Below are 24,056 nucleotides of genomic sequence, written 5' to 3'. Positions count from 1 at the left end.
CAAGTATCCTACCACTAAGTACATTTACCTTCCAAGTGGGTGGCTAAGATAGTTGCAATCTCCATATAAATAGAAAAAGACCCTTCATGTATAGGGGGTCCAAAAATATTGAATCTAAGAATAGGATTGTAAGAGAATTGTAAATGTCCTATTTGAAGCTGTATTCTTCAATTGCTTGTGTTCCCCCTCTGTTTGATCGAGGAAAGTTTATAATAAAGAAACAGTTTCTCTTTTGTACTCTTTCACTTTGCCTCTCAGTTACTTTTTTATTTGAGTTTTTCTTTTCAAGTCTTAGCTTTCTAGCCCATCTATACAAATTAGTTATTACGGTTTAAGCCCCATTAGTCCACAGATTAAAGGTTTTTGCCCTGCACATCTACCATATTTATTTAGAGAATAATGTAAATATTCCAAGCGTCACTGAATAGAAATTATAAATGTGGGGGCCAATTAATTAGGGAGTATTGTTAAGATAGTGTTAACTGGGCCTATGGCCCAATTCGAGGAGGTCCAGATAAGATTATAAGGAGAACGGAATGAAGAGAGGAGTAGAGACAATATGAGATAGGTCCAACAAGCGTTCGAGGATAAAAGCCCTTTCGGCAACATGTGTTCGAGGTCGATCTGAGTGTCATATCATCACAGACTTACTTCGGAGTTACATCATCACTAAGAGTTAGACGTCAAACAAGGGATAAGAAAGGAGAAGGACAACAAATATCTTCAAGTACATTTACCTTCCAAGTGGGTGGCTAAGATAGTTGCAATCTCCATATAAATAGAAAAAGACCCTTCATGTATAAGGGATCCAAAAATATTGAATCTAAGAATAGGATTGTAAGAGAATTGTAAACGTCCTATTTGAAGCTGTATTCTTCAATTGCTTGTGTTCCTCCTCTGTTTGATCGAGGAAAGTTTATAAGAAAGAAACAGATTCTCTTTTGTACTCTTTCACTTTGCCTCTCAGTTACTTTTTTATTTGAGTTTTTCTTTTCAAGTCTTAGCTTTCTAGCCCATCTATACAAATTAGTTATTACGGTTTAAGCCCCATTAGTCCACAGATTAAAGGTTTTTGCCCTGCACATCTACCATATTTATTTAGAGAATAATGTAAATATTCCAAGCGTCACTGAATAGAAATTATAAATGCGGGGGCCAATTAATTAGGGAGTATTGTTAAGATAGTGTTAACTGGGCCTATGGCCCAATTCGAGGAGGTCCAGATAAGATTATAAGGAGAATGGAATGAAGAGAGGAGTAGAGACAATATGAGATAGGTCCAACAAGCGTTCGAGGATAAAAGTCCTCTCGGCAACATGTGTTCGAGGTCGATCTGAGTGTCATATCATCACAGACTTACTTCGGAGTTACATCATCACTAAGAGTTAGACGTCAAACAAGGGATAAGAAAGGAGAAGGACAACAAATATCTCCAAAAAGCTACTACCTCTGCATTAAATGACTTTCAACCAACTCTCTGGCCGCATTAATATGGAAGTGACGCCTGAACAGTGATCGAGCAGCCTTACAACTACTAGTTGATGGTTCTGGAAAGTGCTAGATGAGACAAGAAGGAATTCTCCGAATCTAACCTACACGTGTGTGGTAGGGACAACACCAAGGCTAGAATATATAACATGGAAAGGTGTGCCAAAAGGGGAGGGAATGGAACTTTTGTACAATTTGATTATTCAAAAAAACCATATGATCCAAACTACTTGGGCTATTCCGAGGATAAATTTTCTAATCTGACTTGTGTCTTATAGTCTGAAACCATTAAATCTAATCGTTTTTCTTCTGGGATAGATCTAGTACTTCCATCCACACTCTACAAATTTATTGTTTGAGCCGCTTGTGTTTGAGCCCAATCCTGTTTTGGGACCAATCCAATTTCAGTCCTTACAATAAAGATTTTTTTTTTTTTGAGAGAATAAATTATAAAGAATATCTAAGAGTTAATCACACATTGACACACATTGATATTTAATTGAAAATGGCAAAAGAAGTCTAATAAATACTACTATATGTTATTTTAAATTAAAAAAATTTGGTTAATCAAATAATGTCACGTGTCTGTTGGAGAACAAAATATAAAGTTCCTCAATTTAAATGATGACACGTATCACTGTTCATAGCAAATCATATGTCATCACACATATTCAAGACTCCTATAAATAAAGACTTAACTCAATCTTGTAGGAGCACGTTTTAAAAGTCTTGAAGCTCTTCCTACAAGTTAGGATTAGAGCATCCACACTACATGTGGTAAATGTGCCAAATGCCAAATATTTGGCACATTTGGCACATTAAACACCAAAAAACCCCATTTATCAGATGTTCCAAATCTCATAAATTATGCAACATGCTACAGTATCCTCACAAATTTGCCACGGTACGGATAGGTGTGGCATATGCTTTTATTATTTTTTTATTCCTCTTTCTCTTTCATCTCTCCGTTAGTCTCACCCTCAAACCCCAATCCTCTCCTCTCAAACCCTAACCCTCATTGCTCTTCCATGCCAACGCCGACAATCGAGTCTGGGATCGAACCTGATAACGAGTTGGATGCTAAAGACATGTTCTTCAGTGGGTATCTTTCCTTTGAGCTTATTAGCTGGGTTTGGTTCCGACGGAGGTGGGTGGGTTCGAATGGGCTAGGCTATGTGTTCCGATGGATGGGTCGGCGGTGGGTGGGTATAGGTCTGTTTTGTTGGTTGTTGAAGCTTTTGTGGGTTGTGGGTCAAGGTTTTGGGTCGGCGGCATTGTGGGTTGAGGTTGGTTGCGGCAATGTTGTGGGTTTTGGTCCAATGGTTACTTGAGTTTGTTTGTTGATGGGTTGGGGTTTTGGGTCGGTGATTGGTTGAGGCAGTTGATGGGTCGTGGAGGATTTGGTTGGGGTTTGGCTGGATTTGTTTGGGTTGGGGTTTGGCTGGGATTTGTTTAGGTCGTGAAGGATTTGGCTAGGATTTGATGGGTTGTTTAGGTTGGGGTTATGGTTGTTTGTTGTGGAATTTGGCTGGATTTGTTTGGGTTTGCTTTGAGTTGTGTTTTTGGTTGTGGAGGATGTGGTGGTTGTGTGGTGGTGGCTGTTGGTTGTTGGCAGCAGTGTGGTGGCTGTTGATTTTGTTTGATGAGTTGTAAATATTATTTTAATGTATAGAATTGAATGATAAAACATCTGATAAATAAGATGTTGTAAAATGATGTGGTAAAATAATAAAGTAGGTCTTTGGTGTGGTAAAATGACATAAATTATGCCACAGTTGCTGTGGATGCTCTTACAAATTTACATCATAATTGAATAATCTTAAATTCTCAATTCCATTCAAGATGAAAAAAATATCATATACAAAATGATAATCAAGTTCAAGCTTCATCATCATCAATCAAATTCAACATTTATAGACTTAAAAGAAAAAAAAGAACATTAATATGAACATTCCATTGATCATATAATCGTTTGATATCTTGGCCATTTGGCCATTGTTGTTTTATTTTCTTTACACTTTATTCATGTTGCACATACGCATAGCATGTGCCAGGACACACGCAAATGAGCTTATGGCGTATGAATATGTGCTTGCATCGTGTGCACTGCATACACATAGATATAGTAGTAATATCTTCTAAAAAAAAAAAAAAAAATAGTAGTAATTTTTATCATTTTCCCTTTTTACTTTTTATGGTCTAACAAGAGACAACTCATATCTTTTCACATCTGGCGAAACCGTTATCAATATGTACCCTCAGCCTCAGTCCCACATCGGCTTGATTGATTGGCACCTGACTCAATAAATTGTACAATCAATCAATCACCATTAACAAATTTACACTGTTGGGGGCCCGACCCATTAATGTGAATCCAAATCCAAAAAAGGAAGTAAAAATTTGAATCCAGCACACATTATTTTTAGGAGCCAAGGTAAAAAGTAAAAACCGTGTGCTCCTTTTTCCTTGCAATCCAGTTCAATTTCAAAACACATACCAAAAATAGAGAACATTCCAAGTTCAAAATGGCGCCAAACAAAAACTCCCGCTAATATACAAATTGTTTAATTTTCCCACAAAGCTTTAAGCTTCCCTCGCAAGCTTCACTACAAAAATAAAATAAAATAAAAAATTAACCTTTCCTTTAATGTTTGAATACTTCCCCAAAAAAGCCCTTCAATACACTCCAATATTACACAAAGGCCCTCAATCTCCTAGCGCAATTCCAACCAAATCCAAGGATATTCGTAAAATAAAACAAATCGCACTCAGACCAACCATAACGGATATGGACAATGTGTGAAATTCCCAAAATACCCTTGGGTTCATTCTCGCGCAAGCTTCTCACCCCCAAAATGAAATTTCAAATCCCCGCGCAAACTCTCTCACTCCAACCCTTATATAATTCCACCCAAACACTGACAATTCTCAGCACCCAAAATCACAAAATCAAAACCCTAATTCCTAAATTTTTTTCAAATTTCAAATACCAATATGCCTTCGATTCCCGAAGAGCCATTGCTTGCTCCGAACCCGGACCGGTTCTGCATGTTTCCAATTCAGTACCCGGAGATATGGGAGATGTACAAGAAGGCCGAGGCCTCGTTCTGGACCGCCGAGGAGGTCGATCTCTCCGGCGACGTACGTCACTGGGAAAACCTAACCGATGACGAGAGGCACTTCATCACTCACGTGCTCGCCTTCTTCGCCGCCTCCGACGGCATCGTTTTGGAGAATCTGGCGGGGAGGTTCATGAAGGAGGTCCAGGTTTCGGAGGCTCGCGCTTTCTATGGCTTCCAGATTGCGATCGAGAACATCCACTCCGAAATGTACAGTCTCTTGCTCGAGACCTATATCAAGGACTCGGCCGAGAAGAACCGGCTGTTCCACGCGATGGAGACCGTTCCTTGCGTGGCGAAGAAGGCCGAGTGGGCCCTGCGGTGGATCGACGGCGGAGAATCGTTCGCGGAGAGGCTCATCGCCTTCGCTTGCGTCGAAGGCATTTTCTTCTCCGGAAGCTTCTGCGCGATATTTTGGCTAAAAAAGCGCGGGTTAATGCCCGGGTTAACCTTCTCCAACGAGTTGATCTCGCGAGACGAAGGTCTCCACTGCGATTTCGCGTGCCTGCTCTACACTCTCTTGCGCAAGAAGCTGAGCGAGGAGCGCGTGAAGGCTATCGTCCGCGACGCGGTGGATATAGAGAGGGAGTTTGTGTGCGACGCGCTGCCCTGCGCGTTGGTTGGGATGAACGGCGATCTGATGAGCCAGTACATCGAGTTTGTGGCGGATAGGCTTTTGGGCGCGTTGGGGTGTGGCAAAATCTACGATGTTCAGAACCCATTTGATTGGATGGAACTGATTTCGTTGCAAGGAAAGACCAATTTCTTTGAGAAGAGAGTTGGGGAGTACCAGAAGGCTTCTGTGATGTCAAGTTTGAATGCAAATGGTGGTGACACCCATGTGTTCAAGTTGGATGAGGATTTCTGATTTGGTGCCTAATTATGTACTTAATATTTAATATTTGTGTTTCTATTTTTTTAGTTTTTAGTTTTAAAGTGCTTTTTATATTTTTAATTTTAGTTTCTTTGTTTGTTCAATTTCTTGTTTAGAAATGATAAAAAGAAAATTTCGTTCACTTTTGATGTGTATGTTAATGTGTCATCCATTTTTATTTTTTTTTAAATTGTGTCATATAAAGAATATATAGTGCTTAACATTATCATTGTGATTATTATTATTATTATTATTTTTGTAATTGGTTAATGTTAATTACTTACAAATTATGATTAATATTTTTTGGCTTAAAAAATTATGAATTATGATTGAAACGAGATCATTCTTTTAGGGTAATGGGTTTGATCGTTCGTACCAATTTTCTTTAGAAAGAGTTTGAGAAACAGATAAGATTAAACATTGGTAAAAAAAAAAAAAAAAAAGGTGATGAAAAAGCGTTTTTTGTCACTTTTGATGGTCCACTTTACCCTGTTTTACTCTGTTGAAATAAAATATATTTTAAGGAACAGACTCCTTATATTTTGTTTAATTCACAGGACCCTTTTTTTTTTTTTTTGATAGGACACAGGACCCATTTTCTTTCTTGGGTTTGGGAATTAATGTGAAAAGGACATAAGTTTGGCAAAGACAAGAGCGTGCTGCGTGTCACTCGTTTGGCCTCAATAACACCGAAAATGAAGTGAAAACAAATTTTCCCACATAGAGAAAAATAAAAAGAGCAATTTTAGGATAATCGTGTGCACTTTAGAGCCTCTCTAGGATCCGAAAATGTCTGGGTCATCAACTATTGCCATTTCGCAGTTGCAGAGCTCTGGAATGCTCTCTAAAGAACAGTTGCTCCATCTTTTCAACCGCTTCACTTTTCTTACTTCCCTTCCTGGTGGGTACCTTTGCAACTCTTTTTTTTTTTTTGGGTTTTATCGTATTAGCTTTTTTTTGGTTTTTAAGATTTCGAGAATAATGTGCAGATGTGAAGAACAGGATTGCAGAAGCTGTTAAAGATCAGCAAGTGAGTTTCCCTTTTATCGTTTTTGTGCTTTCAATTTCTGATTATGAAAAAAATTTGGTGTAATGTAACTTTTGTCTTTTGTTATTGTAAAGTTTAATATTTAGAAAGTGTGTTTAAATTGGATTAATTTGATCTTTGTACTACTTTTTAGGAGCCGTTGTTATTCCAGTTAATGTGCATTCTTGTATTAGTAAAAGGGTAAATGGGTTCACAGAACTGGTTTCACTGTGATGTCTAATTACATGAGTGTAATTCTTTTATCAACTTGGTTGGTTTAGTATGTTTTGTGTTCAATTTGACTTTGGTGGCTTCTGTTAATCCTCATTACTCTTACTTTTGGCCTAGGAAATGTTTCATTGTATGTGGCCTGAGAAACTCTACTTTGCCACCTAATACGAGTGTTTGGCTTAGTTGTGATGAGCTTTTTATTATTTTGAGATGGGATTTTCTCAATGCGACTATTTGCTGTTGAAAATAGTTTTTGCTGAAAATACCACTGTGTCAAGCATGGTTTCTCTTCTTGGACTTATCAAGTATTACATCTATTTCTTGCTTGGTTTTTATGTTATCACATTACGCAGGAAGCTGTGGCTGCAACTACTGCAATCCAGGAAGAGATATTTCTGGAGATGGGTGTTGGTAAGTCTGTCCTAGGGCTCTCTAGTCTTAGGTTCTTCAAGTTTTTGTTGTTCTTGTTTTAAGTGGTAAAGATGATGTACTTTTTGGCCCTAAAACAAAAAAAGATAAAGATTTGGTACATATTGGCTAGATGAAATGCAGGCTATACAGCTTACTAGTGTAAATGCGTTAGTTTTTTTAATGTGAATGTCCAGTTCAAATTGAAAACTGTCTTCCCTCCATGCAGCAGACATGTGCTGCAACTTGAAGTGATTAAATTTCATGTTGTTTGTTCTTAGTTACATGGTAATCTTTGGCTTACTTCACTTTGAATCAGTAAGTGATCGCTGTTCAGTTGTTAAACTCATTTTAAAAAAGTGATTAATGTAGTCTAAATATCTATATTGTGTGACATTACCCTTTTTATGATCCAACATGAAGAAAAAATAGATCATAACATTGCATGTTCCAATGAAGTAGTGTATTAAGGAATTCATAAAAGTATATTGGTGGATTTGATATTCAATTATTCACTTGGTTAAAGAAGAAAAAGAAAAAGAAAAAGAAAGGTCGTATCCAATGCGCAAAACTCCCAATTTTGTAGGGTCTAGACTAGGAGTGTGATTGGTAGGCAGCGTCATTCTCATATTTTTATGGGCAGGTTGATTGCTGGACTCAAACCTGTGTCTTTATAAATGTATCATGTAATTGCTTCTTAAAGACTTAATCTATGACATTTACCTTAGTACATGAATCTTAATTTGTAGATGTTGATACAATTCGGAGCCCCTTGGTTATGAATTCATGACAATTTACAGACAATAGATTAGTCATTGTTGGTCACACAATCAGATCAACCAATATTTCTGTTGTCCATTTGCAAGATACAATGTAATAGGATGTCAACTTGGTGTAAATATTTTTAATTGATATTCTTTTGTGCTACAGATCCAAGTTTTGGTTTATCATGCCTGGGGAAAGTGAATATTTATGAGAATGATCAGGAGTTGATGATTCGCTTTTTAAAATTTGTTGCAAGGTAAGCGTTATCTCTCTCTCTCTCTCTATATATATATATTTGTGTATGTGTTTGCTGAAACAATTTATATACCCTTTTATTTGGATAATTGGATAATGGTATGATGAACTATTTAAGATGCTTGGATTTCTTTCCAATGAATGGTGTTCCATGGTTTACAAAAGTTTACTTTATTCTGGTCTCTGGTGCTACTGTTTTGTCATGTATAGTAGAAAAGGGTATTGTGTCACTGTGTCTTTGATGAGGTGCTTTTGAAAAACAAAGGTAGGCAAACTGATACATGGTTTTTTTCCTCCTGCTTGGTAATGTTCCATAGCATTCCCTTGTTCTCCCCCCAACCCCTCCCCCCGTGCCCTTTTTAATTAGTTTGAGTGATAAGTTTTTAATTAGTGGTTTCTTCATTCTTTCAATAGCTTTTAGCTGATTTAAAATACCTTATTTTAATTGTGTATTGCTAGTAGTACTCATACCATCAAATGATAGGGAGGAGATGGCCTGTGATGAAGCTGAGCTTGGACCAGATGAGTTTACTGAAAGAATGCATAGTCAACAAAAACTACATGAACAGGTAATATTTCTCAAACTTGTGATGAAGAAAGTCGGTCAAAAATGGATATTGCTGAAGTACAGATGGTGAATTCTTTTGTAGCAACTGGAGATGCTAAAGCACATGCGCAAATTTCACTTGGATGATCAATCTGCAATTCTTGAGAAGGTACAGGCCTATATATGCTTTTTAGCTCACATAAGTATAAATTGTGTTTTGTGGAGATCAATGAACTTATGCATTATCAACCATCTTATTAATCCATTACCAACTTGGAATCTGTAAAGCTATTTGTTATCTGACACACAAAAGTTACAACATTTTTTGTACTATTATGGTATATGTCCATTCTTGGTATTATTGCAAGCTGTTATCTGACACACAAAAGCCATACTCTTGCTCTTTCTAGAGCCATGGTATTGGTCCCATGATAAAGAGCCCAACTAAAATTTACTTACAAGCATGAATTTGTTAAAACATGTTGGTGTGCTTTATTGGTCAATGTTGAGTTTAATTATCCTTGGGAAGGAATTTTAATTCTCTTTCTTTCTCAACTGGGTCCTGTGTTTTACAGTTGCATCAGCAGATGGAAAATACCAATTATGAAGGTGGAGTATCTGTTCTTTCATCTGAACAGATTCAGGAGATAGTTCAAAGGAGGGTGTCACCTCTATTTAGCCCCAAGTAGTTTGGGATTTAAAATATAACCTATCAAGTTTTCATTGTATCTAATGTAGTGGTTGTAGTTGTCAATCATAATATGCTGGATGGAATTTTGCTTATTTGTACTTCCTCTGGTTTTTCTTTTAATTGACATTTTGTGGTCTCTCTTTATTATCCAATTCCTTTTTCATTTACTTAACCAATGATTGACTGACCCTATGGCGCAACGAACTGGGCACATTTGAGAATGCATCACTCGAGTGGAAGTGACTTTCTTTGCAACTGAAGTAAATGTGCGCTGAAAAGAAGATAATACAGTCGTAGGTTAATGGAAACCGGATTGAGATCAGGTGGGTTTTGCACTATGTGCAATTGGGTTTAATGGCTAAGATTGAGAGTTGAAAAAGCAACCTTCAATCTCAACTATGGAATGAAAAAAGTGAAAAATAAGTGAAAGTTAAAAAGTGAGCAATAAAAACTTTTTGTAAAAGAAGAAAGGGTAACCTATTTTTGGCATGCATTAGAGCATTTGCATCTATAATTTCTATCTTATTTTATTTTATCATTTCAAAAAACTATTTTATCAATTATACCATACTATTTTATAACATAACTAATATCCTAACTTTTATTTTTCTATTCTACTAATTAAAATAATATATATTACCTGCTAAAAAATAATATAATATATTTCAATACAACTCTCTTTCTTTCTTCTCCTCTATCTCTCTTCTACTTTATCAATTAAAATATATTATAATTTTTACTAAAGTGCTATAGTGTTATCTTACTTTTAGGATGACATTGTAGTACAATTGCAAAAAAATTTGCAATTGTAAGATTTTACAATTCCGGTTGTTAGGCTCCTTTTGTGTCTTTATGCTAAATTTTTTCAACATATACCATTTACCATTGCCAATGGGAATGCTCTAACCCAAGATGAGGCTTTTTTAGGAGTTGCCGAGTAGATATTGTCGCAGGTTATGTCATTACAAGAGACAGACCAACTTGTCTTTTGTGAATTTTCATAAGATCTCAACAACATTGTTGGAGGGTTCCTTCATTTTTGATATCTTATTTACAAAAAGCTGCTACTAAAACAGGGTGTATGGGTAGATGCAAATCCAAGTAGCAGGTTGACAACCATATAATCTGACATAGTTAACAAATGTTTGCATGAGGGCTATCTTATCACGTTTCAACCAAGATGCTCATTGGCATGTCATGGAGTACTAAGGGTTTGTTTGGTAATATTGTTCTAGTAATATTATTTAAATTTTGTGGAAATAAGTGTGGGTGAAAGTTTTATGAAAATATGTAGTGTTATTTAAACAACGAAAAACTGTTATCTAAACTACATTACCAAACTGTTGCACATCAGAATACTTGCAATAGCTTAGGAAAACGGCTATTTTAGCTAAAATATGCCTAATAAATCCAAAAAAATACCCACATTAGATTAGCAATTTGTAAACCCAAAAAAAAAAAAAAAAAAACCGGAAAGAAAAGAAGCATTTTAGCTATCTTGCCATCAAGTCCAAAGACCATGGGTATTTATATGGTTATAAATATTGAATGGTTGTTATTTATGAATCTCCATTTTAAAATAGTAATCTAAAAAAAAAAAAAGCATTTCACTATTTTTACTATCTTGTCATCTAGTCCAAAGGTCAACGGTGTTTAAATATTTATATGTATTGAATGGTTGTTATATTTATATTAATTTCCAAAGGGAGTCTCCATTTTAAAATGCTAGTTCAAATAAATCAACAACAATAATGACATAAAATAACATCAACAACAATCACTCATTAATTTTAAATTTTTTATTGAGTATGGATTATTAATAAACCAATCATGTTAGCCATATCATATACTATATAATAAAAATTAGGTTTAAACGCTGTGACAGTGTCATATGATTTCACTATATCGTATAAATTTTTAAGATTTTTATATTTTAAAAATATATAAAGTTTTTATTCTCTTATAATTTTTAAGTTGATAAAATATATCATAAATTCTGTTCTTATCAACATTTTTTTTTTTTTTTTGATAAAGTAGCAGTTGTCTCTTCGTATCAATTACTTCTTTTATAATTCATGTAGTTTTTTTTTTTCTAGTAAATTTATAAAACAAAGAATGCATCCACGCATGACACAACACGTGTGTAACCCAAAACAACTTTTTTTTTTTTTTTTTGATAATCAACCCAAAACAACTTGATGATTAAAGGTTATTTGATCAAGTCGGATAGATTATAGCCACGAAAATAAGGAAAAAGAATCCAGCCAAATAAAATCTAACATATCAAAGCTCTTGTCAACAAAACCAAAGAAAGAGAGAAACTGTCACTGGTCTGCATTGGATTTCTATTTTCTTTCCTTTTATGTGAAAGAAGCGTCATAAAGTGGGAGGTCAAAAATCACAACGGTCGCTTCCACAAATGTGACTTCTTATCCGAAATGATAGATAAGTACATATCTAATATCTTGGTTTAGCTTATAAACTATAGCATATTAGCACTTGCTAGTTTCAAGAATGTCTAAATAATATCAAGACTGAATGCGATAAATCAAAACTCTATTACTATAATTTTATTCATAACAAAGATTTGAAAATAAAATAAAGAAAATGAAATAAATTTTTTTATGAAAACTAATTTAAAGCACGCTAATGTCACCCATATGGTACTGTAAGAAAACAATTTGTAACGACCCGTAACAGTGTTAGGTTCGCACGTAAAAATGCCCAAACAATATCATTTATAGAGCGTGGGTTTGAAAGGTTAGGCCTTAGTCACCAGATGGTGGGTTTTTCGTGGTGTTCATACATAATTAAATTGTGTTCACTCTAGGAGTCTTTCTCTTGGAAGCGGGCTGGATGGCTTTGGTTTTTGGCCATTTTTCCCAGCCTCTACTCTGGATTGCTTACTTTTCCCTTTATACTCTCATGTGTTCCTTATCCTTCGTCCACGTGTAGGATCGATTTTTCCAAGACTGATACTTGTCCCATCAGCCCATATCTAGAGTGGTTGGGGGTGGTTGTGAAAGTTGGAGAGTATGACTCTGTTAGGTGCAGAGTATTGAATGGCAGTAAGGGCAGTTTTCCCTGATCGTTATACTTTCCAGCATATCCTTTTCTATTGACCTAGATATTTTAGATTTTTTCCAAGCTGCTCCTATACCGTTTTTGCCCTTCCTCTCAGTGAGACCTCGGACATGCCGAGGACTGAATTGTCCTCGGCTGTGTCCCAAGACTATTTTGTACTTGTATTACCGAGCCTAGACTATAACCTTTTTCGGCTCGGGCCTTGGGCCCCAATGAATAAATGGGCCAGGGCCACAAATTATTGAGCCCCACAATAGCCCTTCAAAATCCTGCTGTCTGACCTCTTAGTTGGAGAGGAGGGTTTTGGTAATGCCAAGCCTTTATTGCGGTCTATTTAGATCTGCCCTTCATCAATGTGGGTGTCTCTTCATCTATCCAGGAAACATACCGGACTACTAGACATTCTTTTGAATTCATTCATAATGCGTTCTTGCCACTTCATTATCCGAAACGCGACTTTAATGATTTCCCTTTACGAGATCATTTAAATTCGACGGTTATTGACGGTGTGGGGAAGTGGAATGGGTATATTCTTGTTTACCGATTTTCTCGGAAATATAGATAGATTAAATGCCTCCCGTTTTGCCCTTCATATAAGAAGGAAAGCAAGAGGTTACCTCTCTCACACAGAGCCCTTTCGATCCTTTTGAAGTCTGAAAATCCTTAGCCTCCCCCAGAGTTTCCCTTATCCTCTTGCTTACACCTTGAATTGTGATAAGTCCAAGATAAGAGTGGGAATGAAGAGACTATACCCTTCCCAGAAATGCTACGTTCTTGCGAAGCTCAAAATGGCTCGATCAGGGCAGGGATGGGAGAAACTCAAGATACTTCTCATCCTCCTTTCAGTCAAAATCCAAAGCAGGGGCTCGTTGCGTCAAACTTTTGGTGCGGCTGAGCTGGGATTACCCATTATCAGTACTAGCCGTTCTCTTATGAGCATAGTTAACATGGCACCAGCGTGTTAGGAGTCAGGACTGACGCAAGGACAAAGTATCCCTGCTTCTTCCTCTCTTCCTTCACTGGTGCCTCCTTTTGCCTCTCTTTCTTCCTCTTTCCACCACTAGATCCATCCTAGTGCTTTTCCTTCTTCCTCTTCTTCTCCTCTCCCACCAAGGAAGGTCCTCCTCTCAATATGGGTGCCACTGGGGCAGAACTTGGAAAGACTTGGGAGCAGAGTTTAAAAAGATTTATGTTTGTTTGTTTGTTTGTTTTTTTTTTTTTTTTTTTTTTTTTTTTTTTTTTTTTTTGTTTTTGTAACTCATTTTCTATATAGGCTTTGTTTAAGCCCTTCATTGTACACTGTAACACCTCTTTACATTAATAAAGGTCGTCATTTCTTGATTTCGTATATTCTATCTCTTCTTTTGAAATAGTTATGCCGTGAATAGACGTACTATCCTGTAACTTCTTTCTTTTTATTTTTATACTATAAATGATGCTTGGGGCCGAAACCTCAGTTAATAAAAAGATCTTGCTCTGTACTTATTGGAACTATCTGGCATAATAATGCCGACTTGAATAAATGACACTTAGGGCAGAAACCTTTACTGAGAAAAAGGTGTTCATAATGAACTTAATAATATTGTTCGGCACAATAATGCCGACCTGAGAAAGCGATACTTAGGGCAAAAATCCCTTACCAAGATAAAAGATACTACTATGAACTTATTGGAGCTATCGTGTACAATAAGACTGACCTGAAAGTGGGTTGTATACTTCAAATTTGAACGAGGTTATGGCTGAATGCTCGATGCCATGTAGGAAGTAATCATCCGAGGATGTATAACGCAAAATGTACCCCCTGTTGGTCGCTGAGTAATAAGGCGTTTCGCCATCCTCCTAATAACCTTCATAGCCTTGACCTTTTCTGGTATTTGGTCCGAGGACTGAGAGACTTAGAATTCTTCTTAAGTAGCTGGTTTCCCCATAGGTTTGAGTCCGAGGACCATGCAATACCTTGGTTCTGTCCAAAACTCAGTTTTTCCTTCTAAGTAGTTGGTTTCCCCATAGGTTTGAGTTCGAGGACCATGCAATACCTTGGTTCTGTCCAAAACTCAGTCTTTTCTTCTAAGTAGTTGGTTTCCCCATAGGTTTGAGTCCGAGGACCATGCAATACCTTGGTTCTGTCCAAAACTCAGTTTTTTCTTCTAAGTAGTTGGTTTCCCCATAGGTTTGAGTCCGAGAACCATGCAATACCTTGGTTCTGTCCAAAACTCAGTTTTTTCTTCTAAGTAGTTGGTTTTCCCATAGGTTTGAGTCCGAGGACCATGCAATACCTTGGTTTTGTCCAAAACTTAGTTTTTTCTTCTAAGTAGTTGGTTTCCCCATAGGTTTGTAGTTGGGGGAATTTCCCCCTCGACTATGGCGTGGGACCTTGGTTTGAGGGGAATTAGCTCCTCGGCCAAGCCCCTAGAACCATTCGTGCTGCTGACGCTACGAAGCGCAGCCAATAGTAAAGAAACGGAACTTTACGCTAGAACACTACATCTGGTTGTTGGAAATGATGTGAGGGATTGTCTCAACTCGCTACCTGTGCCAAAACACAAGCCTTTCCCACAGACGGTGCCAATTGTAAGGACACAATTTGTAATGACCCGTAACAGTGTTGGGTTCGCACGTAAAAAGGCCCAAACAATATCATTTATAGAGCATGGGTTTGAAAGGCTAGGCCTTAGTCACCAGACGGTGGGTTTTTCGTGGTGTTCATACATAATTAAATCGTGTTCGCCCTAGGAGTCTTTCTCCTGGAGGCGGGCTGGGTGGCTCTGGTTTTTGGCCATTTTTCCCAGCATCTACTCTGGATTGCTTACTTTTCCCTTTATACTCTCATGTGTTCCTTATCCTTCGTCCACGTGTAGGATCGACTTTTCCAAAACTGATACTTGTCCCATCAGCCCATATCCAGAGTGGTTGGGGGTGGTTGTGAAAGCTGGAGAGTATGACTCTGTCAGGTGCAGAGTATTGAATGGCAGTAAGGGCAGCTTTCCCTGGTCGTTATACTTTCCAGCGTATCCTTCTCTATTGACCTAGATATTTTAGATTTTTTCCAAGCTGTTCCTATACCGTTTTTGCCCTTCCTCTCAGTGAGACCTCGGACATGCCGAGGACTGAATCGTCCTCGGCTGTGTCCCAAGACTATTTTGTACTTGTATTACCGAGCCTGGACTATAACCTTCCTCGGCTTGGGCCTTGGGCCCCAATGAATAAATGGGCCAGGGCCACAAATTATTGGGCCCCACAGGTACGATAACCACTGCGGAGTTTAAGAGGATGGAAGAGAAAGAAAATAATAATCACTTTAGTTGCTTAATTTTTTTCTAAGTAAATAATAGAAGTGAAATAATATTTCTCTTTTATATATACTAGTATTTAACTTGTGCAATATGCAGGAACATTGTACATATTTAAAATACCATTAACTTGATATAACAATACAATAAAATACATTAAAATTAATCTAGGTAATGTAGTACATTTATTCATTTTATAGAACGATTAAATTTTGTATCTCAATTATAGCTATACCATCTGTAGGGTCACGATTCGTGACGGACCGTAACAGTGTCGGGTTCGCACGTAAAACGGTTCTAACAATATCATTTGTAGAGCGTGGGTTTGAAAGGCTAGGCCTTGATCGATAGGCGGTGGGTTTTTCAGGGGGTTCATACAAGGTTAAATGATCGTCACCCCTAGAGTACTTCTCATGGAGGTGGGCTGGGAGGCTCTCGTTTCTTGGCCATTTTTTCCCAGCCCCTTCCCAAGATTACTTAGTTTTCCTTTTATACTCGCCTGTATCCATTTATCCTTCATCCACGTGTAGGGTCAATCTTTCCAAGGCTGATACTTGTCCCATCAGTCTATCCCCCAAAGTCATTGGGGGTGGTTGTAAAAGCCAAAGAATGCGGCCCTGTCGGGTTCAGAACATTAAATGATAATAACAGCAGCTTTCCCCGGATATTTTAGATCTTTTTTCCGAGTTTCAGTTTTATACCATTTTTACCCTTCTTTACGAGGGGGAACTTTGGGTCTGCCGAGGACTGAACTACCCTCGGCGGTACCCAAAGTCTATTTTGTTGAACTTGGGCCATAATCCTCCTCGGCTTGGCCCATAAATCATTTACGCCCTACATTAGCCCCTCAAAACCCGGCTGTCCAACCTCTGGGCTGGACAGGGGGGTTTTGGTGACGCCAAACTTCTTCCTGTGGCCCAATCCATTCGGCCTATTAAACATGCTGGCGGTTCCTCATATGCCCAAGAGATTCACCGGTCTACGAGATAGTTTTTAATTTCGCGCTTGAGACGTTCTTATCGCTTGGGGTATCCAAAACGCGCTTTGAATAATCACTATTTACGAGACTACTTTAATTCGACGGTTTATTTTGATGGGGTGGAGAAGTGGAACCGGCGTGTTTGGGTTTGCTGATTCCTTTGGAGATCTGAACCTATTAAATGCCCCCCGCTCCGCCCTCTGTATAAGTAGGACAGGAGGAGGTTATTGTTTTTACCAAAAATCCCTTTTCATCCCCCTGCGACTCTGGAATACTTAGCCTCCCTTAGGATTCGGTTTACTCGCTGGTTTATACACTTAATCGTAAAATACTTTACCATAACAACAAGGGATGCAAAAGCCCCACCCCTCCCAAAAACGCCACGTTCCGATAAAGCTTATCATGGCTCGATCGGGACAAGGATGACAAAGACTCAAAATCAACCTCATCCTTCTTTCAGTCAAAATCCGAAGCAGGGACTCGTCACGTCAAACTTTCGACGTGACTGAGTCGAGAACACCCAAGATCGTTACCATCCGGCTCCTCACGAGCGTACCTAATATGGCACCGGCATGTTAGGAGTCAGGGCTGAGGCAGGGGCTAAGTGCTTTTGCTTCTCCCTCTTTTGCTCCTTGGTGCCCTCCCCCTCCCTCTTCTTATTGTCTTCCCAGCACCAGTTCCGCCCTGGTGCTGTTTCTTTTCTATCTTTTGTTCCTCTCTTTGTCTCTTCATCTCTCTCTCCTCTTCTCCTCCTTCTTTACTCATGTCCTCCATTTTCTTTATTCATCCCCTTCATCTTCGTCATTGATTTCTTCCTTACTATTTCCTTCTTCTTCATTCATTTTCTTTTTTAAAGTGAGTCCCTCTCTTAGTATGAGCAGCAATGAGGCAGAGATTGGAGAAACTTTGAAGACGAGTTTAAAAGACGCTTGACAGTTTACTTTTCTGTACTACAGATGTAATGGTTGCTTAGGCAGTTTACATTTTGTATAGGCTCGTTTGAGCCCCTTTTTGTATGTTGTAATGATTTTTTATATTAATAAAAATTGTTGTCTACCTTATTTCGCATGTTATGTCTCTATGTTTTCATAAATTTGCAAGCGCTGCTCGGCACAATAATATAGCATCTAAATCAATGACGACTAAGACCAAAATATTTGATAATAAAATGATGTTGCCATAGCTTTAATAGAAGTGCTTGGCACAATAAGGCCGACCCGTAAAAAATAGTACTTACCCAGAACTAGCCGAGGAGAGAACCGAAGGCTTGATGCCGTGTGAGAAATAACCGTCCGAGGACATATCCCCTGCCAAATGAATAGCCCTCTTATACGACTAAATGCTGAGGCGTCCCACCACCTTCCTTACCCCCTTATTGGTCTTAACCTTCTATGGTGTTTAAGCCGTAGACGAAGTGACTTGACGTTTTTATCAAGTAGCCCATCTTACGAAATTCAAACCTTTACTTACCCAAGTATTTGGTTTCCCCATAGGCTTGAGTCCGAGGACCATGCAAGACCTAGGTTCTGTCCAACACTTGTAATTTTCATCTTTTGTACTTGGTTTCCCATAGGCTTGAGTCCGAGGACCATTCAAGACCTAGGTTCTGTCCCCGGGCCTTTGTGCTAAATCGGGCCTGGGCCGTGAGTTGACTGGGCCCAAAATTAGGGGGTATTTCCGTATTCTCAGGCCACGCGATACTTTTTGGACGTCCCAGTATTCGAGGTGCGCCTTCTCGAGACTCCTCTAACTTCAGGGTTGCAGACGACGTTGGAAATCGAGCCAGAGACATTTTGTCTGTAGCGTTCCTTGGGACGCTGCGTGAATTAAATGCTACTATTTTATCTTTTGATATAAAATAGGAGAGAAAGTTACTTTTCCTACGCACAAATCCTTCAGCTTCCTCCTTTAGGAAATCATGTTTGAGGCGAGGGTTAGGGAAAAAGAACTTTCTCCACCGCGGAGGCGCCGTGTCCTCCCGAGACTCGAAGGAGTGATGCACGGGCCAAGAAAGCATAAACTTAAGAGAAATTTACACTTCTACGGAGGGGGGAGGGTGTCTCCCCCCCTTTCAGTCAAAATCCGAAGCAAGTTCTGGTCATGCTAGATTTTTGGTATGTCCGAAAAAGGAATTTCCACCATCAGCACTGTCTACCTTGTAACCGGCAAATTCTTGCGGGGCTTCCCAACTTCCGGCTCCCTACGCCTTTTCTGTAGATGGTGTTAGCCTGAGGTCAAGTTCTTTGGCTGCCTGAGTTATGGGCATGCAGAAGTGTCGAGGAATAGTTTCCTTAGACAACAACTTGGCGCAGTAGCCAACCTCTCCTCTGAGCTGTCCCCACGGCTTTCTCTCCACTCGCTTGTATTTCCCTTTACTTATGTAGTCAGCTTTAGTGTAAGCTTGTTTCAGCTTTTCATTGTACACTGTACTGTTCCTTTGTCTTAATAGAACAGGAGTCCATTTCTCTATACATATCTTTCTTCTCCGTAACAACTACTTTATGCATGAATATTAAATGCAAGCTTGCTCTTAAGGATATTCCGAGCAGAAAAAATGCTTTAATACAGGTTCCTACTAATTCAAACTCACAAATATTATCAAGTATAACAATGATAACTTTCAATAAATTAAATTCTTGGAACTAACCGGGATAAGCGCTGAGTACTACGCGATGCATGCTAGACCAATGTCCAAGAACGATAATCTCTAAATAATTCGTCTGAAAGGGTAGCTAAGTAGCGAGGGACTTTGATTGTGTTTTTAGGTAATGAATTGCGTCGTACCGAGGGCAGATTGTGGAATCTATGCATTCAAGGTATTAACCCATTTGTGAATTAGGAGTCCTCCTCGGATGGATTTTGAGGTTTACGTGCCATAGTTGGTTCCACATCCAGGTAGTTGGTTTTCTCATAGGCTTGAGTCCGAGGACTATGCAATGCCTTGGTTCTGTCCAAAACCTAGTTTTCCACATCCAGGTAGTTGGGTTTCCCACAGGCTTGAGTCCGAGGACTATGCAATGCCTTGGTTCTGTCCAAAACCTAGTTTTCCACATCCAGGTAGTTGGTTTTCCCACAGGCTTGAGTCCGAGGACTATGCAATGCCCACATCCAGGTAGTTGGTTTTCCCACAGGCTGAGTCGAGGACTATGCAATGCCTTGTTCTGTCCAAAACCTAGTTTTCCACATCCGGGTAGTTGGTTTTCCCACAGGCTTGAGTCCGAGGACTATGCAATGCCTTGGTTCTGTCCAAAACCTAGTTTTCCACACATCCAGTCCGAGTAGTTGGTTTTCCCACAGGCAGGCTTGAGTCCGAGGACTATGCAATGCCTTGGTTCTGTCCAAAACCTAGTTTTCCACATCCAGGTAGTTGGTTTTCCCACAGGCTTGAGTCCGAGGACTATGCAATGCCTTAGTTCTGTCCAAAACCTAGTTTTCTCTTTGTATGGGGCCTTGGCTTATGGGGCCTTGGCTTGCCTTTAGCTCTAGGGGAGCTAGCTCTTCAGCCAAGCCCCTTGAGTTTATCTATACGGTTAACGTTACCAAGCGCCTAGTTTGTTCTGTACGAGGAGCTTTAGCTTTTAGGGGAGTTAGCTCTTCAGCTAAGCCCCTCGTCAAGAAACGTAGCCCCTAGTGAGATTTTATACTTGAACTCTATAACCAACGGTTAGAAATAACAGAGGAAGTGTTTCAACCTACCACCTGCGCCAACACGCAAGCCTTTCCCACAGACGGCGCCAATTGTAGGGTCACGATTCGTGGCGGACCGTAACAGTGTCGGGTTCGCACGTAAAACGGCCCTAACAATATCATTTGTAGAGCGTGGGTTTGAAAGGCTAGGCCTTGATCGATAGGCGGTGGGTTTTTCAGGGGGTTCATACAAGGTTAAATGATCGTCACCCCTAGAGTACTTCTCATGGAGGTGGGCTGGGAGGCTCTCGTTTCTTGGCCATTTTTTCCCAGCCCCTTCCCAAGATTACTTAGTTTTCCTTTTATACTCGCCTGTATCCATTTATCCTTCATCCACGTGTAGGGTCAATCTTTCCAAGGCTGATACTTGTCCCATCAGTCTATCCCCCCAAAGTCATTGGGGGTGGTTGTAAAAGCCAAAGAATGCGGCCCTGTCGGGTTCAGAACATTAAATGATAATAACAGCAGCTTTCCCCGGATATTTTAGATCTTTTTTCCGAGTTTCAGTTTTATACCATTTTTACCCTTCTTTACGAGGGGGAACTTTGGGTCTGCCGAGGACTGAACTACCCTCGGCGGTACCCAAAGTCTATTTTGTTGAACTTGGGCCATAATCCTCCTCGGCTTGGCCCATAAATCATTTACGCCCTACACCATCTAAAGAACAATAATATTTACAACATTAATTTGTTTATTTACAATAAAACAATGGACAGTATAAAGAAAAAGAATTTAATTTAAAAGTAAATTAATTTTAAAATTAAAAACAATCGTAAAACAACGTAAGCAATGATCTTAGCATGGTCCGAAGACTTGTGTACACATATTTTTTTATCATTTTATTTTATTCTAAACCATATTCTTTATTATCCTCTTAATTAAAATGTATAAAAGGTATACAATAATAATTTTTTTATAAAAAAAAATTCCAACTTTCTATGGAATTTATCAAAGTTTTGATTGGAAAATTTTTACATCACATAAGACTAAGAGCGAAAATTTGGAAAACAATTTAATGGGTTCTAATTGAAATAACACCTTCACATAATAAAGAAATAGTGGAAGGTATGGTTGTGAAACTTGCCGTTCAAGCAAGAAGACGGAGAAAACAGTCCACAATTCCACATGTAGTTTGTAATTACAAATTTACTACACAAATTTCGGAAGATTCACTAGGATTTTCTTTCAAACAAAGACAACTTTATTAAAACACAAAAACAATCTGCTACAAGGACATACGCCTCAATCACCATATCTTGAAACAAATACACAAAGTAATTGAGATAAAAACATTCAAGCAAATACAATTACCACTAATTAACTAGGATTTATTCAACTGCATATGTTTTTCGAATGCGATATTAGGTAATCAAGGAAACTATCCAAGTATCGATCTTGACTTGTCCTGTCTCCAAACAAGGCCTTCATCTCCTTAGCCTTGTCCCTGTAAATCTTGCCCTCTTCCTCTACTATCACCAGCCTTAAAGACTTAGCCACCGAGTCCCTAGTGAATGATCCATCATGCTCATTCCTCGGTATTAAATACCCAATATGTTTGTCTTCCAAAACCTTAGCATTAATCCCTTGGTCTGCAAAGAAGGTCAATAATATGAGAGCTCTCTCAAACTGAAGTGCTTCCACCACAGAGCTCCACCCAGAGTGTGTGAAAAATCCTCCAATGGAGTCATGAGCTAAAATCTTGACCTGAGGTACCCAACTCGTACACACCAATCCTTGTCCTTTGGTTCGCTCCTCGAACCCTTCTGGCAACTCAGTCAACTCAGTATCAGCTTGGCCACGTCGAGTTCTTAGTACCAAGAAGAAGGGTAACTTGGATTGTTCTAACCCAAGAGCAATCTCAGTGAGTTCCTCTTGACTAGGCTTCGCTTCACTCCCAAATGCTACGTACACTACAGAACCTTTGGCTTGCTTATCCAACCAGTCTTTCATCCACAACCAAGTCTCAGTTTCATCACCATTGTCGTACACAACAGTGGGAAGTTGACCAACGGGTAGAACAGGTTTCCGGTGAAGATCCTCAAGAACTCGTAGCCATTCTGGTTCGAATTCCACGCTGCTTCTCACGGCCACTATGTCACAGCCATCGAGCACTTCCACGGCTCGGAAAATCTCTGAGACGTCGGACTTGTCGGTGCTTATGCCGCCTTGAAAGACTTTCATGACCTCGAAGAAGCGCATTGTCACCGTGGTTGGGAATGGGACCCAGGTGGGCGGCACAGTAAAATCCTCGGGGTTCTTACGCTCACCAAGATGGGCTTTGGAGCCGATGAAACTGAGAAAAGCCGCAGTGACTGTGCTGAAGAAGGCGTTTGAGATGCCGAGTTTACGGGCTATACTTGGTAACCAATAAGGAGCATAGTCGTAAAGAAGCCAGTCTGGGTGTGAGTCTTGTAGGAACCGAGCCATGGAGTCTTGGAGAGCATCATATGCCTTCTTGAGGTACGGGAGTTTGTTGTTTGGGACATCAATGGTAGCCTCGGCATCTTCTGGGAGGTTTTCCACGTGGGGTAATGGAAGCCTCACCAAGTCTATGTGGGAAGCCAAACTGGGAGTGAGTTTTGGGAGGCGATCAATGTTTCGAGGGGTGGATATGAAGGAGATATGGTGACCCTTTTGAGCCATAAGCTTGGCGAGCTCGAGGTAGGGGATCATATGGCCAAAAGCTAGCCATGGGAACATGGCTATGTGGAGCTTCTTCTTCTTGTTGGGCATGGAATCCATAGTTAGATCTTTCTCTTCACAAGAGATCTGAATGAACAATTTGATGTTATATTATTGCTCTCTTGTTACCGTTGACATTGGAAAAGGGGAAAAAAAGAAAGATGGAACGGAGGAGAACAGATGCCACCGGTATGTGAGAGAAAAAAAAAAGCATAAAAAAGAGAAGGAGAAGTATTGGTGCAATAACTTAGTGAATAATTTTACCCACAATTCACCGATGTGGCAAGATATAATTAGTAAATGGATGATGATAGGTCATCCTTTGAACCAACCATAACTCGCAAGGCGCGTTGTGGGCGATGTGCAGTATAATTTGTGGCACCAAATTTTTTCGTAAAGAAGATGAAGTTGATACTTTGATAATTTGTGGTCATTTATTTTTGAGAAGCGGACCCACAGGAATGATAAATGCTCTAGAGAAAGATGACATTGACGTGGGCTGTGGGGAATGGTTTTTCTTGGATGGTATATTATTTATGTAATGGATTTTTTTTTCTTTTTTCAAACATTGTATTTGTTTAAAAATTTGAATATTTATAATATAAATAACTATTTTATAAATATTAACGGTAATTTTAGAATGTACACCAGAATAAAAGGATGATATCAATACCGAAATATTTTGTTCCAATGAAAAAACTAAAATATGTATTGAAACAGAATTCATAATATTAGTTTCCGCAAGTAGTCATGGATAAATTATCAAAGAAAAAAAAATCTATGGGTAAGATAAGTAGTAAACAATAACGTTTTCTTCACCATCATTGCTGTTCTTTGTCGCCTATTGAAGTTCCTAAAAAAAACAATACCAATCTTGGGTTTGGTAGTGTGCTTTAGTTAGCTTAACTGGTCAAATTTGTTGTTGTTGA

General features: G+C 38.9%; 3 protein-coding genes across 3 annotated transcripts; 2 read left to right on the top strand and 1 right to left on the bottom strand.

Annotated features, from left to right (window-relative positions):
* Positions 1–4,379: 4,379 nt before the first annotated feature.
* LOC115976434 (ribonucleoside-diphosphate reductase small chain) lies at positions 4,380–5,623 on the top strand. The gene has a single exon (XM_031097704.1). The coding sequence runs from the start codon at positions 4,483–4,485 to the stop codon at positions 5,473–5,475; it is 993 nt and encodes a 330-aa protein (XP_030953564.1). The 5' UTR covers positions 4,380–4,482; the 3' UTR covers positions 5,476–5,623.
* Positions 5,624–6,106: 483 nt separating this feature from the next.
* Positions 6,107–9,557, top strand: LOC115976433. Its single transcript, XM_031097703.1, has 7 exons — positions 6,107–6,382; positions 6,471–6,511; positions 7,093–7,150; positions 8,078–8,168; positions 8,652–8,736; positions 8,818–8,883; positions 9,290–9,557. Exons 1-7 carry the CDS (start codon positions 6,271–6,273, stop codon positions 9,401–9,403), a joined length of 567 nt encoding a protein of 188 aa, XP_030953563.1. The 5' UTR covers positions 6,107–6,270; the 3' UTR covers positions 9,404–9,557.
* A 12,066-nt stretch (positions 9,558–21,623) lies between these two features.
* Positions 21,624–23,641, bottom strand: LOC115976432 (UDP-glycosyltransferase 91A1-like). Its single transcript, XM_031097701.1, has one exon. The coding sequence runs from the start codon at positions 23,185–23,187 to the stop codon at positions 21,778–21,780; it is 1,410 nt and encodes a 469-aa protein (XP_030953561.1). The 5' UTR covers positions 23,188–23,641; the 3' UTR covers positions 21,624–21,777.
* Between the last annotated feature and the right edge of the window lie 415 nt (positions 23,642–24,056).

Source organism: Quercus lobata, chromosome 2, assembly GCF_001633185.2.
Source record: "Quercus lobata isolate SW786 chromosome 2, ValleyOak3.0 Primary Assembly, whole genome shotgun sequence".
Classification (NCBI taxonomy): Eukaryota; Viridiplantae; Streptophyta; class Magnoliopsida; order Fagales; family Fagaceae; genus Quercus; species Quercus lobata.
The sequence above is the reverse complement of the archived record's forward strand: the minus strand, read 5'-3'. Positions and strand labels throughout refer to the sequence as shown.

Coding starts and splice junctions, on each gene's coding strand:
- LOC115976434 (XM_031097704.1), top strand. CDS start 4,483: ATGCCTTCGATTCCCGAAGAGCCATTGCTTGCTCCGAACCCGGACCGG.
- LOC115976433 (XM_031097703.1), top strand. CDS start 6,271: ATGTCTGGGTCATCAACTATTGCCATTTCGCAGTTGCAGAGCTCTGGA. Junction 6,383..6,470: donor TTTTCTTACTTCCCTTCCTG/GTGGGTACCTTT, acceptor AATAATGTGCAG/ATGTGAAGAACAGGATTGCA. Junction 8,884..9,289: donor AATCTGCAATTCTTGAGAAG/GTACAGGCCTAT, acceptor TGTGTTTTACAG/TTGCATCAGCAGATGGAAAA.
- LOC115976432 (XM_031097701.1), bottom strand. CDS start 23,187: ATGGATTCCATGCCCAACAAGAAGAAGAAGCTCCACATAGCCATGTTC.